Consider the following 16,219-nt stretch of genomic DNA (forward strand, 5'->3'; position numbering starts at 1 on the left):
ACTGGAAAACAACCACGTGTTAGTGCATAACTATGGACAACCTCATTGTAACATGTAAACATAAAATGTATTCTTTTTGTTTAATCTAGCTATTTCTTTTGAAATGGATAAACTTGAATGAAACATTCTGTACTATCTTTATGAGGAGCAGGCAAACAAAATCTGAAAAGCAGTATCATTTTTATGCCTGTTAGTCTCAGGTTAAGGGAAATGGTTGAATGCTTCCAACTGTTTATCAGTTAATAGAAAACACCCTGTATTGGAAGCTTTATGTAGCGAGAAATAAAATATATACTTCCAACCCAAGGAGATTTCAATTTGAAAGGTATAAAAGTTACTAAGGAAAAAATTACAGAAGATGTATGATTTACGATCTGTATTCCCACCATCACATAGAAAGGAGTATAACCGGAAGCAAAAAATGAGAGCAGATTTGGTCTACGTGAGTGCACAGCCTAACCTGAAAAGTGAAGTGACAATTAGGTGAAGAGGAAGAAGTAGGTGACAATGTCAAAGCAGTGGCTGAGGAGTTTAGATGCACTAGTGTTTGACTCTGAATGCATCACTTGTGGCCTAATAAATTCTTTTATCTTGACATAAATTTTTGCTACTTCCACACATGGAGGCAGCATAAAAAATACAGTAAAGCACAGTTACTACACAGTCTTGCATTAGTTTTACAAATGGTTTGAAAAAGTTCTAAAAAGTATGATGTACATATACAATACTCATTTCTTTGTCTATATTTCCAAATTTATCTCTTCTGGGTCATTTCCTACAAATTCTAGATCTATTCAAATTCTAACTTTAAAATTCAATCCCTTAACCCCTCATAGCTACAGTTACCATCTTCTCTCTTCAAAGAAAGGGTATGTTCTTCTCTGGAAAGAATAGCCTACAGTCATTGTTTATACCTCTAATCTCACATTTAATGAGAGTAAAACATTTACTGGATGCTCATTAAGTGTCAGGTAATGCAGTATAAAGATTAAAATATGGTTCTCTTTCCTAAATCTTATAATATGGTGGCTCTTCAAATCTTAAAAATTTAAGTCAGCATAACTTTCTATACAAAGAAAATATTGCCAGGGACACTTATTATATAAAATCAAACTTCTCTGGCTAAAGAAGAATGGAAAAGGTTAAGAAAGGTATTCTGCTTTCTTCTCTCCTCTCATCTATTTCTGTTCTTCATTGTGGTTCTTGGGCCATATATATACACAGATGTTTGAAAATCAATGGTCTTACATGGTCTTACGGAAGTAATAGTAGTTCAGAATTAACTACTTACAAGCCAAATGCCATTTTTAACTCAGTGTAATCTGACTTTCTATTGCATCACCAAACTTAAACTGCTCTGATAACCAAAAGACCTTCAACGTATTAGTTAATTTTCAGTCATGTTATTACTGGAACTATTCCTTTTCTTTAGCATTTAATACTTCTGACCATATTCCCTCTTTCCTGAGATCCTGAAATACTCATCCTATTCACCTAGCTGATCAAGCCAGAAACCTCTGTTGACTTTTCCTCCTCCAATAGCAGACTGAGAAAACTGTAAGCTTCATAGGGACAAAGACCCTGTTCTCTGTTGTCACTAAATTCCCATTCCTGTAACAGCAAGTTACATAGTAGATAAAAGTTCAATAACTTTGTTGGATTTATTTATTCATGGAGTCATTAAATTCTGTTCACTCTTTCAACATACACTTCTCTCCAACCCTACTGGTATGCTATTTTATCTATGCTACCATTTCTATGGTTTACTATAATGGCCTCCCCACACTCCTTTTATCATTCTCTAATTCATCTCTACGGCTATAGTCAGAATAACCTTTTCCAGATCCCATGTGATTATCTCAGTTTCCTGCTTAAAACTTTCCACTGTTTCACACTGAAATAAAGATCAAAATTACTAACATGGCCTACAAACAAAATCTGGCTGCTACCCTTTTGCCTAATCTCATCAACCTACTAAGTGCTGCCCCCACCCCACCCCCAACATAGAGTATATCCATTCCACTCAGTCTGGTTCTTACTCAAGCTCTGCTTAAATGTCACCTTGTCCTGAAAGCCCTCCCTGATTCCCCTCAATCTGTGATACATTCACAATCTTGACAACACATCATGTTTTTAACTTTTATTCAATATACCATGTGTCCACTAGACTTTAAGTTCTTCAAAGGCAGGTAGCATGTTTATCTCATTCACTACTGTGTCCTCAAAGCCCAAGAAAGGTGCCAAAAACATAGTCCTCGTAGACACAAAATATTAGTCAATTGACTGAATATGCCATACTATCTTTTAAAAACATTCTCCTTTCTACTATTCAATTTAATTTTGTTAAAAGTGTAGTTGATTGCAACTTTATAATTATGATTATCTTGTTATGGAAACTTACAATAAATATAGGCAAGAGAAAGAGAGGGAAAATTACCTTCTTTTCTGTCACTCTTTCCCATGAGAAAATCTTCTGTATAAGGTGTCATATCCAAACGTAATGGGAAGGAAAAGTGTGTGTTCACTTTCTCTTTCATCATTGTGACCATATTAAATGTGTATCTCATAGTATTGAAACTCAGAATGCGAGGCAATTTCTTAAAACATGCTCTGAAAGACAAACAAAAAACCAAAAAAAATTTGTTAAAAATTATCTTTCAAAAGTACTCCAGCTGTTACCAATTACCTTTACATTACACTTATTTCAATACTCAACTCAGACTAAATAATAAATAGTACTCAAAATCATGCTCTTATCAAATCCACAATCAATCTAATCAATCTATTCCCCTCTTACATACATGCCTTCTCCCATTATGAAAGGGCTTTCCTGTGTCTAGATAAAAAATACAAAAAACGATAGTAGACTGTGGTATATACCATGATGAAGACATGTAGAGGTGCTATGGATGCATAAACAGGAGTCACATCATATTCCAAAGGCAAGAGGTCCTGGGTTCAGAGTTTTCTTTTCCACTTTAAATAAGAATTAATTTTTGTGCACTAGAATTGCTAAGTCTGGCTGTCTCAATTGTTAGATGTATGACCCTAAAGAAGTTACTTAACCCCTCTGACCTTAATCTTTGATTTGTGAAATGGAAATTAAAGTACCTACTCCTTACTACTTTTAGAACACTGCCTGGCAAATAGCATTCAATGAATGTTGCCTGATATTACAACCAAAATAGTAACAGCAATAGCAGCAGCAGGTCAACTGGTTACCTAAATTTTATGGTGGGACTTACTCCTAGTTCAGGTCTCAAGGAACAAAATCTCAGTTTAAATAAAATACATGTTTAAACCAAGCTTAGTTTTTTTTTTTAATAGGAATTTAGGGAGACAGGGAAGGTAGGGGAACTATGTCACAAGCAGAGGGAATAAAAACTCTAAAAATTCATCATTACTGGTTATTTGGGAGACTGGTAAATGATGAGGTTATGAAGCATAAAGGAATCAAAAGATGAACAGCCTTATGGATAATGTTAGAGTATGAACTTTATCCTGAGAGCTAAGAATCATTAAAGGACTTGTGCAGCATTCTGAATTAGATAAAATGATTTGGGATTCATTAGCATTTCAGCAGAAATTGATGTTAGGATTTATAGGTAAAATTATTCAGGAAAGAATGAATAAACTGAGAAAAACAAAGGTTTGAAGACAGAACAGAATATGATCCTTGGCCCATTTCTATTTAACACTTACTATGTTATTATAGACATTTAAAAGTATAAGAGCACAAAACGTCTGAATAATACTTTGCCTGGGAGAGATTTAACAGTATTTCAAAAAAACAGTAGAATCATATTAGCCAAAAGAAGGGAATGTTTCAAGAAGTCAAAGGTTATCAAATCTTTGAACATCAAAGATTTATTCAATAAGTTTATTTATTTCAACTAAAAGATTCTCCAAAGAATTCAGCCTCTCAATTATCTTTTATTGACTCATTATATTCCTCCACAGTAACAAACTTTTGACTGACTCCATTCTGTGTAAGTCCTTAATTCTTGGCCTGACCCAATTCTAGTCAGATGAGTTTGTCTTCTACCTTTAACTGTCTGTATAGCTATGCTTTCTTTTGAGCATGTCCATCTACAACTTTTCTCTCTTGCAACCAGTTTGACTTCTGGAGATTGAGAAAAATATCCTTTTCAAATGTATACTTACCTGGAAAAATCTATTAAACAATTCTAAGACATGGCTTTTCATTCTTTGCCTTCAAACATGCTCAGATCTACTTCATGCAGAAAGCTCCTCTGTTCGATCCCAAAGCTCTTTCTAGATTCCATCTTCCTTGCTGTTTTCTTATTGTCATACTTCTAAAATGAATGATCTATACTTGACACCATATATTCTGATGACTCTGCTTCTATTGTTACAGCCTCACAAAACACATCACTAAACTACCTTTTCAAAAAAATCCAGTGATTTTACTCAGCTGTTATTTTTTTTTCCCATCTCTGTGGACTATGTCACTTGAATGAATAACTTCTTGACATTCTCTTTCCCAGTTTCTGCATTATAATCCTATCTATCCTGACTTTTTCTTTCCTGGCTTCCATTCTGTCACTTTTTCCTCTGTACTTTTAGTCAGGCTTAGGTCTGAGTTCTTTGCAACAGTAATGTTTTCTCAGGCAGATGTTCTGATAGCTTCAATCAATCAATTATGCAGATAATCCTCAAATCTATATTTTAATCATTTGATGTCACTGTATATTACCAATTTTATTTTCTATTATTGATAAATGCAAATCATCTACCTGAGGCAGGGATGGCCCAATCCCAGACTTCCTGTACATACAAAGTTATACCTCTAATTTTCTGCCTTTGTTCCTAGTAATTAACTGCATAAGATGCTCTTTCAATCTAATTTCTATTTGTCACTCAATGTTCATCTGTAGAATTGAAACATCTTTATCCAACTACTTTGTCCTAAACCAACCACCTTATGGCTGGCTCTTAAGAAAAAAATCTCTCACTTTAGAGATTCAGAAAAGGTATTCAGTTCAAGAGTAGACTCTTTATCATGCTCCACTGAGTGCATGGTAGACAGCTAAGCAGTTATATAGATGCTGGTAAACATTTCATTAATAATAAGGGGAAAAAATCTGAAAAAATGTAAGAATGCTTGAAAGGTTACTTAAGTAACTAAATGAATTCTTGCTGTATGAGAAGGAGCTCCAAGCAGCTGACCATAACCTTAACCACATGATTTTCAGAGAAGTTTAACATTAATTTATCCTAAGTCTGTGTTTTATTTCCATTTGATGATTTATCAAAATCATAAAAATTATGTTTCAAAAGCAAACCTTTTTTCAGCTCGTACTTTCTTCCCACAATGAGAACAAGTATACATGTTGTCACCTTCTAAAGTGTCTTTAATAGTGACTTCATCAAGAGATTCCTGTGTATAAACACATATTTTCAAATGAATATTATTTCATATTATTGTTTACAACATGCAAAAATATAAAAAGCATTAATTACAATTTGGGTAGAATGCACAGAGGAAAACAAAGTTTTTAAAAAAGTGAACTCAAATGTAGTAAAAATACAAGATGCTCTATGAATCTTACTAAATTATTCAAAACCTCAAGTATTTAAATTTTGATTGGGAAAAATCAGCTTTGTGGTCTGCCTTTAATTTTTATTTGAGTAGCATCACAAGAAGAAAATAGATGAAAACATCGAAGTTAATTTTTTTTTCAAGGTAACAACATAAGCCTGCTATGTACAACCAGTTAAAAGCAGAAAAAAGTTAACAAATATATACAGCATTACTCACATAAATGTTCTTCATATCAGCCACCTGGCACCTCACTGTGTAAAACTCTTCAGCAGTCTGACTAACGTGTTCACAATCCTGGTCAGTTAATAGTCAAAATTAGTCATTTATCATAAGCTAAAATATACATTAAGATTTCCAAAAAGCAAAGAATAGGTAGAATACTTACCAAGGACACAACATTGTTTGTAATTACACCCCCAAACAAACTTTTGACAGTATTTTTCTTTAAAACAAAACAAAACAAAACAAAAACAAAAACAAAAGTCAGTAATTAAAATTGGGCAAATCCATACAAATTTCAAAGAAACTTCAATGTTCTAGTACTAACCAGTTCTGGAGACATTTCTTCAATTTTAGTAATCAGATCAGTAAAAAACTCTGTCATATCTTTCTGCTCCCCAGTATTCAGAGGCTGTTTATCCATAGTATATGTTTTACAAAAGGGTCTAGGATTATATGCTTTGCATTCGCTTTCCTGTAAAAGAAAAGGAGGGGTCGGGGGAAGGAGTAGGATTATAAAACAATCAAATAAACAACTCTAAGTCGCAAATAGAAATAAAAATTATCACAAGGTTCTTGAATAAAAAACAACAACAAAACAGGTAGTAAATCTATGAAGTATTAAAACACTCTCTACTATTTCATTTTTTTAATTTTCATGGCATTTTCAGTTTAACACTCTCAGTGCCAGAGATGCTTAACTTACCATAAGTTAAGAAAGTTTTATTTTTTAAGTCTAGAAATGTCTAGGAAGGAATATGGGACTCAAAGGACACAGATTTGCATTGGGAAGCATAAAATACAAAGTCTCTGCAGAGTGATTAAGCTTCCCATAAACTAAACTTTTGTTGAGTAGTTTAAAACAGCAGTAAAACTGCTTTGTCATTCAGATGGCATGTTCCAACTCTCTTAAAAGGAGATTTAAAAGTGGACTCAAGGGATAACTAATCTTTTTGTTAAAAAGTCTCATTAAATCTTAGAAGCTGAAATACACAGGAATAAATATGGTATGATTTCTGTCCTTAAGATTCTAATAGGTGAGACAAGTAACTGTCAATACAAAAGATGGTAAAACAGAATTAAGGTGACGTAGAGATATTCTGCAATTTTTGGTCTCTTAGAGGGGAGGCTTTCTCAAGAAAATCAAGTTGATTCTTGAAGGATAACAAAAGGAAGAAAATGGAGAAGAGCACTAACAGAAAAGAGTCACAGACAGAAGGAGCAAGATAGTAACTGCACAAGTGATGAAGCAACAGGGTGAAGGACTTCTAAAGGCTTACGGTTACTATAGGGTAAGGCTGGATGTGGAGAGGAGGTTAAAGAGAAGAGGCAAAAATCACACGGGGTATGCGCCATGCTGATTGAATCTGAATACCATTCTGCTCATAATAAAAAAATCACTAAAGAGCTTTAACTAGGAGAGTAATATTTTAAGATTTGCTATTCTTTTAAGATTGATTACTTTGATAGTTTTAGGGGTGGGAATTAAGAGAGATAAAGAGAAATCGGTCAGAAAACCCTAAGACTAAGGGGTAAGGGGAGTACTGGGGGAGGGGCCTCGTGATGGGAAAAGGATCAGATACAAGAAATTTTCCAAAGGATAAATTAACAAAATGTAAATGACTGAAATGTGACTGTTAAAATTCATTATGACAAAGAACATCAGTAACTGACAAATTCAATTTGAAAAATAAGAATAAATAGTCAGAACAAAGTCAACACAAATAAACACCAATTAATGTTTTCACTTTTGGTCAAAGGGTATATATATCTAGTTAGTTTTCCATACACAATTCTCAAACATACCATTAAATATGTAAACATTTTTTGAAGCTCCAGAAGAGTGGTCTTGTGCTTCATATCTTCGGAATACTGTAAATCAAGAAAAAAACTTTTCATTAAGACATACTGATGATGGTAAATCAGACATTCTACAAAAGAATTATAGTGTGCTTAACACTATCTGTTTTCATTCTTTTAGCCATATGTGGGAAAAACAGACACAATGTATTTTTTCTTTAGCAATTTTAACATTTTAAAAAGTGGAGTATGTTGTTCATGATATAAATACAGTCATCACTGTTATGCAAAGAAACTGAATAAACAGATCTTAAAAAACTGCTTTCCAGATCAACACTTACTCGGTTCAATGCTGATTTACAAGTTGGAGATTTTGCAAGAAGAAAAAACATCTTATATTTGTGCAACAAAGTTGTTTTCCACAAATAAACCCATACATTAAAAAACACATTATATTAACAGATGACAACCCATCCTCCTCACTTATTCATATCTTTACTTTTTTCTAGAACAGCAGATTCTTAACACTGCAGGGGAATACTGGCCAAGATCTTCTGAAAATTTTTCTAAATATTCAAGTACATTGAGATTCAGGATTCTGGCTAGACTCATTCACGAATAGACTTGGTCCTCCAACACCAGTCTTATAGGAGAGCCCCACATTCATGTCAGGCACTTGTTAGATATACTCTATCTCATTCAAATATTAAAATACACCCATGAAGTAGTTAATATCCTCATTACAAATTACTACCTGTTATAATTTTGAAGACACGCTGATAGTCTCATTGAATAATAAGTCTCAAATATGCCACAAGTATCCACTAGTTATGTCAATTTTGTGGGAAGTGCAAGTGAAATAGCACAAGACAAGGACTCTGAAATAGAAATCTGTTCATCATATAATTACTACAAAATTATATGATAGAGGAATTGAATAAAAGGAATCAACAAAATTGACAAAAACAACTACAGTATAGTCTTGGCATATGGGAGACTTAATATTCCATGAGATTATGAGAATAGTCACATTAAATGACATTTCTAGTATATAACATTATACATGCAAATTGTTAGTAATTCAGAATAAGAAATAGTCAGGAATTAAGACCTGGATTTACATTTTTGTTCAGGAGAATAAATTCTTAGTTGGCTGCAGAAGTGAATGAATTATTTAAATCCAATAAAACCAAATATGCAATTTCTAAGTAAATTATACACCCTACATATGTGTATTTACTACTTAAAAGAATACATGTTCACTCATTAGGATGTCTATTATCAAAAAAATAGAAAATGGTAATTGCCATATGATTCAAGCAATTCCACTTATGGGTATCTACACAAAAGAAGTGAAAGCAGGGACTCACATGGATATTTGTACACTCATCCTCATAGCAGTATTATTCACAATAGCCAAAAGGTGTAAGCAACCACAAAGTGTCCACTGACAGATGAATGGATAAACAAAATGTAGTATACACATATAGTGAAATATTATTCAACTTTAAAAAGGAAATTCTGATACAAGTTACAACACGGATGAAATCCTGAAGACATTATGCTAAGTGAAATAAGCCAGTCACTAAAAGGCTAATATTGTATGATTCTACTTATATAGGTACCTAGAGAGCCAAATTCATAGAGACAGGAAGTAGAATAGTGGTTGCAAAGGTTTGGGGGAAGGCAGAATGGTAAGTAAAATATTTAACAGATACATAGTTTCAGCTGGGGAAGGTGAAAAACTTTTGGCGATTGATGGTGGTGATGGTTGCAATGTGAATATACTTAATACCACAGAACTGTACACTTATGTTTACTATGATACTTTTTATGCTATGTATATTCTACCACAATGAAAATACATGTAGCTTTCACAAATTTCCACATGCTAAATGAAATCAATTATTCAACTATTTCTAATCATAATCAGTCTCAGATGGTAAACTTAAAAACATCAATATAACTAAAGCCAAAAAACAAACCTACTTGAGTATACAGTAAATTGGAGACCTTGAAGCACAGCTTAAACATATTAAGGATTCACTGAAGATACATACAGAATTGCAATACTTGGTTAGAGGGGAAAATTGCCAGGATATCAGGGTAAGATAGAGGAAAACAAAAACCAAAGTGCAAGCATAAGAAAGTTTGCTAAGAAACTATAGAAGCAGTGCAGAAGGCAAACTGAAAAACAGCCCATGGTTAGCAAAGAATGAAAACTAGAAAGAACAAGTTAACAAAAATATCACGAAGCAGAGTTTACTCAAACTAGGCCCACAATCAAATTTACTTTAGGATAAGTATAAAAGAAACAAGTCCAGTGATTCTGGTAATATTTCCCTACTTTGTTTTAGGCTTTGCTTATTTTCTATATAATTAAAGTTTGTATTTATTTTTACTGAAAATATCGTTTTTACTGGATACACTGTATATTCCACAACTGTGTTTTCCTTTGATAAATATACTACATTGTTTGGAGTAACCCATTGAAACGTAAAAATTGAAATTTACATAAACTAGCTAGTAATCTAATCAAATTTGTCACTTTTTTATTCAAAAATTATCTTCTCAAACAATATTTTACTACACTGAATCAAGACTGATCAACAAAATTTTAAAATTTTGCTTTATGGTTTTAATTTTTAAAATAAGGAAAACTCTACCTTAGCAGTGAAGACAGCCTGTCTTGCTTCAGGTATCATATAAAGTTGCTGAATAGTAGAAGCCAAGTAACAAGTAGCTCCAAGGTTAGTCAGGCCAACAAATCTACACTCAGCACGGACATCTTCGTGAGGCCAGTAGTCCCATTTATAAGGCGCATGAGCTATTGAAAAAAGAGGAAGGAAAAGATGCCCCCCAAATCAACTATTAATGTATTTTGCTTTCATTCACAGCTACTACCTCCATTACTTATTAAGTTCATATACATGACACTATTTATGATAATTTTTTAATTAGTAAGAATATATAATAAAACTAGTTCATTCCTAAAAATTCAAAGGACTATCAAAACTTGAATTTGGCACTGAATTATTTAATCCCCAAATGCTAAAGTATTTCAGATATCTATAAAAAGTCCATCATACCTCTTTTTTTTTAAAAACCAATGTTTGTTTTTAACTTCAATTATGTCAACAATAGCAACAGTTTATAAAGTTAAAACATGTAAATAGTGAATACTTTAAATCATACCCTCCAAAATCTCATTTCTGCAAACAAAACTTAGAAAGATTAGAGGAAAAGAAGACTACTTACACTGCATGTGTTGTGCCATAACCCAGTTATGTATTAGCCTGTAGTTTTCAACAGACCCCTTCACCATCTCCACTAACAAATCATAAGCAGCAGCTCTTGAAGAATGTGATTTGCACTTTGGCTGTTGTCTATCTTTTAGACTAGGCAACAAAAACAGGAGATTGAAGATATCCCTTAAAAATTCCTAGAAAAAAGAGAAAGACCAAGTATGTTACCTAAGTTTGGAAATTAATTATTTTCCAAATATAGTAAGTTACATAGAGTAAACTGGATTGTATGACAATCTACAATTTACTAAAAACACTGTTTAAAAAGTTAAAGGAGCATCATGTAGCATCATCTGAAAGTATTCCCAATGTTCACTTCTCTTAGAGAAATGGGGTGGGAGTGGGGTAGGCATGGGAGGCTAACCATTACTCTTCCCTCCCCTCGATACCTGATAGCTCATTCTTAAGAGTCCCATCTACAACGTTATTATTTTCTACTTCTTTCATTGAACAAACATTTTTGTTCAGGACTCTACTCTTTTTGCAGTTACTTAAGTTTCTCCTTATTTCATTCTAATAATTAAAAGAGCAGGAGCAGCAACAGCAGCAACTTACCCATAATAAGCACTTACAAGTGCCAGATACTATTCAAAAGCCCCAAAACAAAAAACAAAAAAGGTTAAGAATCTTTCCTGGAGTCACAGAGTTAGCAGGTGCCACAGTCAGAACACCAAGCTCTCAACTTCAATACCAGTTAAGTTAAAACTAAGGTGCAATAAAATGTATTTTAGATGTACTTTTCCCTAAATTCAATCTTCCTGAGAAAGGGTCACCTTTCCCACTTGTTCTTTAATTGGTCCTTTGCTACTCTCCCAAAGAAAATTATCTCCCTCACCCATCTCAAGTACTACAACGGTACATTGTTCTGGGGTATAAAACCTCCAGGGGTACTTTGCAGAAAAGAGGTAACGTTAAGACTGAGACTCTGCTATCCTTAGAGAGGCTGCATTGTAAGGCTGGCTACTGGCTGTCATTTGGACACTTGAATGGTAAACAATTCCCTCCTCTGTTATAAATCTTTCCCTAAGTGATTAAAGTAGCTTACTGTGACTATTTGTATTTGGTTTATGCAGAATACCTGTTTTCCACCTGGAAATCTGGAATTCAGTGACTGTGGTCAGTTATGCAGGTTATTATGTACCTCCATGACCCATCCCCTGGTAAAACCCCTGGTCTTCTAGGCTCAAGAGAGCTTCCCCAGTAGACAATACCTCATACATGTTGTCACACTCATTGCTGGGGCAATTAAGCACAGTCTATGCAACTCCATTGGGAGAAGGCGCTTAGAATGGTGTACCTGATTTCCACCAGACTTGGCCCCATGCTTTTTCTTTTGTTGATTTCATTTTCTATTATTTTGCCATAATAAAGCCTTGTCATGAATACAATTACAGTGCTGAGTCCTCTGAATCCTAGTAATCACTGAACCTGGGAGTGGTCCTGGGAACCTCTGACACAGGCACCAAATGAAGGAAAATTTAAAGTATTTCCCATTAATGACCTCACCTCTTCCGTCTCACTATTGTCAAAGATAGTACAATGCTTAGTTTCTAAGAACTATAGAAGTAAATCTGAAAGATTATCCGGAAAGTGAATAGAAGCTTATTTTACATAGTTGACAGACTGATAGTAAGATTATACCTTGACTATTTTATAATTGAGAGGTGAGATGACTGTCTCGGAAACACAGAGTAACGCATTTACATGAACTGGAAAATAAAGTCAAACTCACTCAAAAAGAAATGAAATTGGCTAATAACTAGTTTAACAATGAACAATGTTTGCTAATCAGTTTAGATCTAGACACTTAATGACCTTAACACCCATAATGCCAAAGTTCTGACAAAATTAATTTAACACTTGTGATAAGATAAAAACAATTTATCAAAACATTAAGAGTTGGTAAAGCATGTTGAAATGAACAATACTTTTATTTTGCTTCCTCTGAGTTTACCAGGAAAGCCGGTATCTCTAAGTGAAAGAGTAACGTATATATTAATGTATCCATTTGATAAAGAATGGTAAAGCCATTTTGGTATACTTCACAGAAAGAAGACCCTCAAACTGATACCTGAGAATATTAAAATAATTTCCTTTGATAGATCAGAGTATGATCTTTGCTACGTAATTCAGAAGAAATTCAAAGAGCTAAACAACATTATTAAAACAAAACTCCTTCCATTCCTACTGTAAACAAGGCTTCTCACAATTTATATCTACACAAATATAAAGTAGTGAAAGACTTAATGGACACATAGTCATTCTAGCTTAATAAGTAATAGCCATCTACGACTATATAAATTAATTTTAAAGCCACATATCCTTCCTAAAGCATATATTTTGAATAAAATTGCATTTTTAATGTTTCATACTTATTTGGCAAAATTCAAAGTGTATTTACGTGGTTTGATTACCTATGTCCAGATACATGTAATGTAACAATAATTATTTATGAGAGAAATATAAGACACCACCATGTAGTCACAGAAAATAAGTATTTATCAATTTCAATCACCTGGAAATTATATCCTTTAAAAATACTTAAGCCTAGGCTATATTGCACAATACAGGGAATACAGCCAATATTTTATAACAATAAATGGTGTGTAAGCTTTAAATTATTGATCACTATATTATACACCTGTAATTTATATAGTATATGTGCATCAACTACAATAAAAAAGTTAAAAACTTGAAAGCTCTAGAAATTTCTTAAAATTTAAAAATCTGTGAGAGGATACCTAGATTTCCCAAAATTATTTAAAGAATATATGAACAATAACAGTTTGAAAACCACTTCAAAAACTGTTTGAAAAAGTATATTGGCTCTCAACCTGTTACCAGATCTAGTTTGTTAAAGCATATTCCTGTTATTTGATCAAAAACTTTGAAGACCCCAGTTATTAAATTACAAAAGTAATGCTTTTATTTTATTGTACACATACAAGTAATTTCCTGTGACCACAATAATGGCCACCCAGCTTCCCAGAGTTACCTCCTATACTTCCTCAAACTGAAGCCAAACTGAACTAACCACTCAATATTCTGCACATAACCAGTGGCTTCCTAAGACTTATTTTTCACTCATGCTCTTTTCTGTGAATCAGATGCTTCCCTTATTTTTCTACTTAAGAAAATTCTGTCCTGGTTACAAAAGCTTTATCTTCTTTAAAGCCTTTCCTAATCATGTCAGTGTTATCTGATCTTCCATATCTCTGACAGGATCCCTTTACTGGCTCTTTTTTTTTTTTTTTAAACTATGAATTACAAGTATCATGAGCAGTCATTACTTGTGAAGGTACATACAAATTCTGCATAAGGCAGATGTCTCAATAATTACCTGCTGAACAAATGAACCATTAGACCATCAGTTCTTAAGAATCAGGGTTGAGTCTTAATCATCTATTATTCAACATGTATTTGCCAGATACTGTACAAGGTAGCAGAGATAAGAATGGGGTTTATATTTTTAAAGGAGAATGAGAAGAAGCAAGGAGGGAATGAAAGGAAGGAAGAAGATGAAAGAGGAAGGGAGGAGGAGGGGGAGGAGAGAGAGGAGAGGAAGAATTAGTAGCAGTGGTAGTAGTGATGATGGTAGTGAGAGATACCAAATGTGGCCTGCAAAACCAAAAAAATACTTACTATAAGGCTCTTTACAGAAAACATTTACTGACTCCCAAAACCAAATTACAAATAAAGTTTTTTAAAATTCTTAAATAAATAAGTAAAACATCATAGCAGAAAAAGTATTTCTAGTATCTTAGAGATAAGGAAGACTTTTCATAAAAATACACCAAAACCAACTGCCTTAAGCACCTACACCTGGATATCTAATTGACATTTCAAATTTAACGTGTCCAAAATAGAACTTCTGATTTTGACACCTCACCCTTCCCCAGTCTTATCTATCCTGAGCTTTCCCTTTCTTAGCAAATGGCATTATCATTTACTAAGTTTCTAAGGCATAAAATTGACCAGTTATTCTTGATTAATTTCTCTCTCCCACCTCACAATCTTATAGAAATTTAAGTCTTATGAGCTCTATTTTCAATAAATACCTAAAATACAACCACTTTTCACCATCATCTCTCTGCAAAACTTCTTAACTGGATCCATGACACACACACCTGCCCTCTTAATTCTCTACCTAGTCTAGATCTCCCCAGAGAACATAAGTGAAGCTTTTATTTAATTTTTTTAAGTTGAAGTACTGGGGATTGAGCTCAGGACCTCAAGCAAGCTAAGTATGCACTCGGCCATTGAGTTATTTGCCTCCCTCAACAAGTGAAGCTTTTAAAATATTAATTCATACCACATCTCTCTCCTGTACAAAAGCTCCCAAAGGTTTCCCATCTCATCCAAAACACAATGGAAATCTGTAGTTTTGACTACACAAACATTAAAAACTTCTCAATGAACAACTACTAGTAAACTATAAAAACTTTAACATTGCTCTGGAGGTTCTAGACAAAATAAGACAAGTGAAAGGATGGAGAGACTTAAGACTTAAAAATGAAGAAATAAAACAATTACTTGAAGGCAATTATGAAAAGCAAATAAAGATTTTGATACTAGAGATAAAAGTAGAGTTAACTAAAAAAAATCTACAAACAGTAAGTGAACTTAGGGTGGCATGCAACAAATTCATACACAAAAATCATTACTCTATATATAAACAACTATTAGAAAACACAACTGAAGATTCCATATATGTTACCAATAAAGAAGATAAAATTCCTAAGAATAACCTCATTGAAAAATTCCTAAAATTCAAATTCTAAATGAAAACTTTAAAGTAAAAAACACAAGAAGATTGGTTTTGTATAAATAAGAAGATAAATCTTGTTCTTGTATAGGCAAATTTAATATAATTTCAATTTTTCATAAATTTAACAAACTCCAATTTTAAAAAGTATTAGAATTTTATTTTCTGAAAGAATGACACAAACTGACTCTAAAGTTCATATGAAAAAATAAACCACCAGGAAAATTCTGAAAAGGAGTAATAGGGAAGATGGATCATCTCTACAAGATACTAACAAGTGTTAATCTACAGAATTAGAATATGATATTGGTGAATGAACAGGTAAGCAGAGTGAAACAGGAAGTCCAGAAATAAATCCAAGTATATACGGCTGTTTCCTTTATACAAGAATCCTACAACTTCTAAAGAAAAGGACCAAGTATACACATAAAAGGAAAATGAGAACAGGATTTGAGCAGGTCAGAGAAAAGAGAACACAAATAAATGGCATACATGTAAAAAGAAGCTCAACCTTACACATAATTACAAAAAATAAAAAATAAAATAAAGAGAATCTTTTCCACT

At 33.1% G+C, this 16,219-nt stretch overlaps 1 protein-coding gene across 4 annotated transcripts in view; it reads right to left on the reverse strand.

Annotated features, from left to right (window-relative positions):
• USP34 (ubiquitin specific peptidase 34) overlaps positions 1–16,219 on the reverse strand; it is a 202,374-nt gene that overhangs the window by 50,593 nt on the left and 135,562 nt on the right. For all 4 annotated transcript variants that reach the window (XM_074341183.1, XM_074341184.1, XM_074341182.1 and 1 more), the window contains 8 exons: positions 10,844–11,027; positions 10,252–10,412; positions 7,592–7,657; positions 6,114–6,260; positions 5,952–6,008; positions 5,783–5,860; positions 5,307–5,401; positions 2,438–2,610 (listed from right to left, as the gene is read on the reverse strand). In XM_074341183.1, the coding sequence (XP_074197284.1) occupies positions 2,438–2,610; positions 5,307–5,401; positions 5,783–5,860; positions 5,952–6,008; positions 6,114–6,260; positions 7,592–7,657; positions 10,252–10,412; positions 10,844–11,027 (961 nt within the window). The remainder of the gene's footprint in view (positions 1–2,437; positions 2,611–5,306; positions 5,402–5,782; positions 5,861–5,951; positions 6,009–6,113; positions 6,261–7,591; positions 7,658–10,251; positions 10,413–10,843; positions 11,028–16,219) is intronic.

The sequence above is a fragment of the Camelus bactrianus genome, chromosome 15 (assembly GCF_048773025.1).
Source record: "Camelus bactrianus isolate YW-2024 breed Bactrian camel chromosome 15, ASM4877302v1, whole genome shotgun sequence".
In the NCBI taxonomy this organism is placed as follows: domain Eukaryota; kingdom Metazoa; phylum Chordata; class Mammalia; order Artiodactyla; family Camelidae; genus Camelus; species Camelus bactrianus.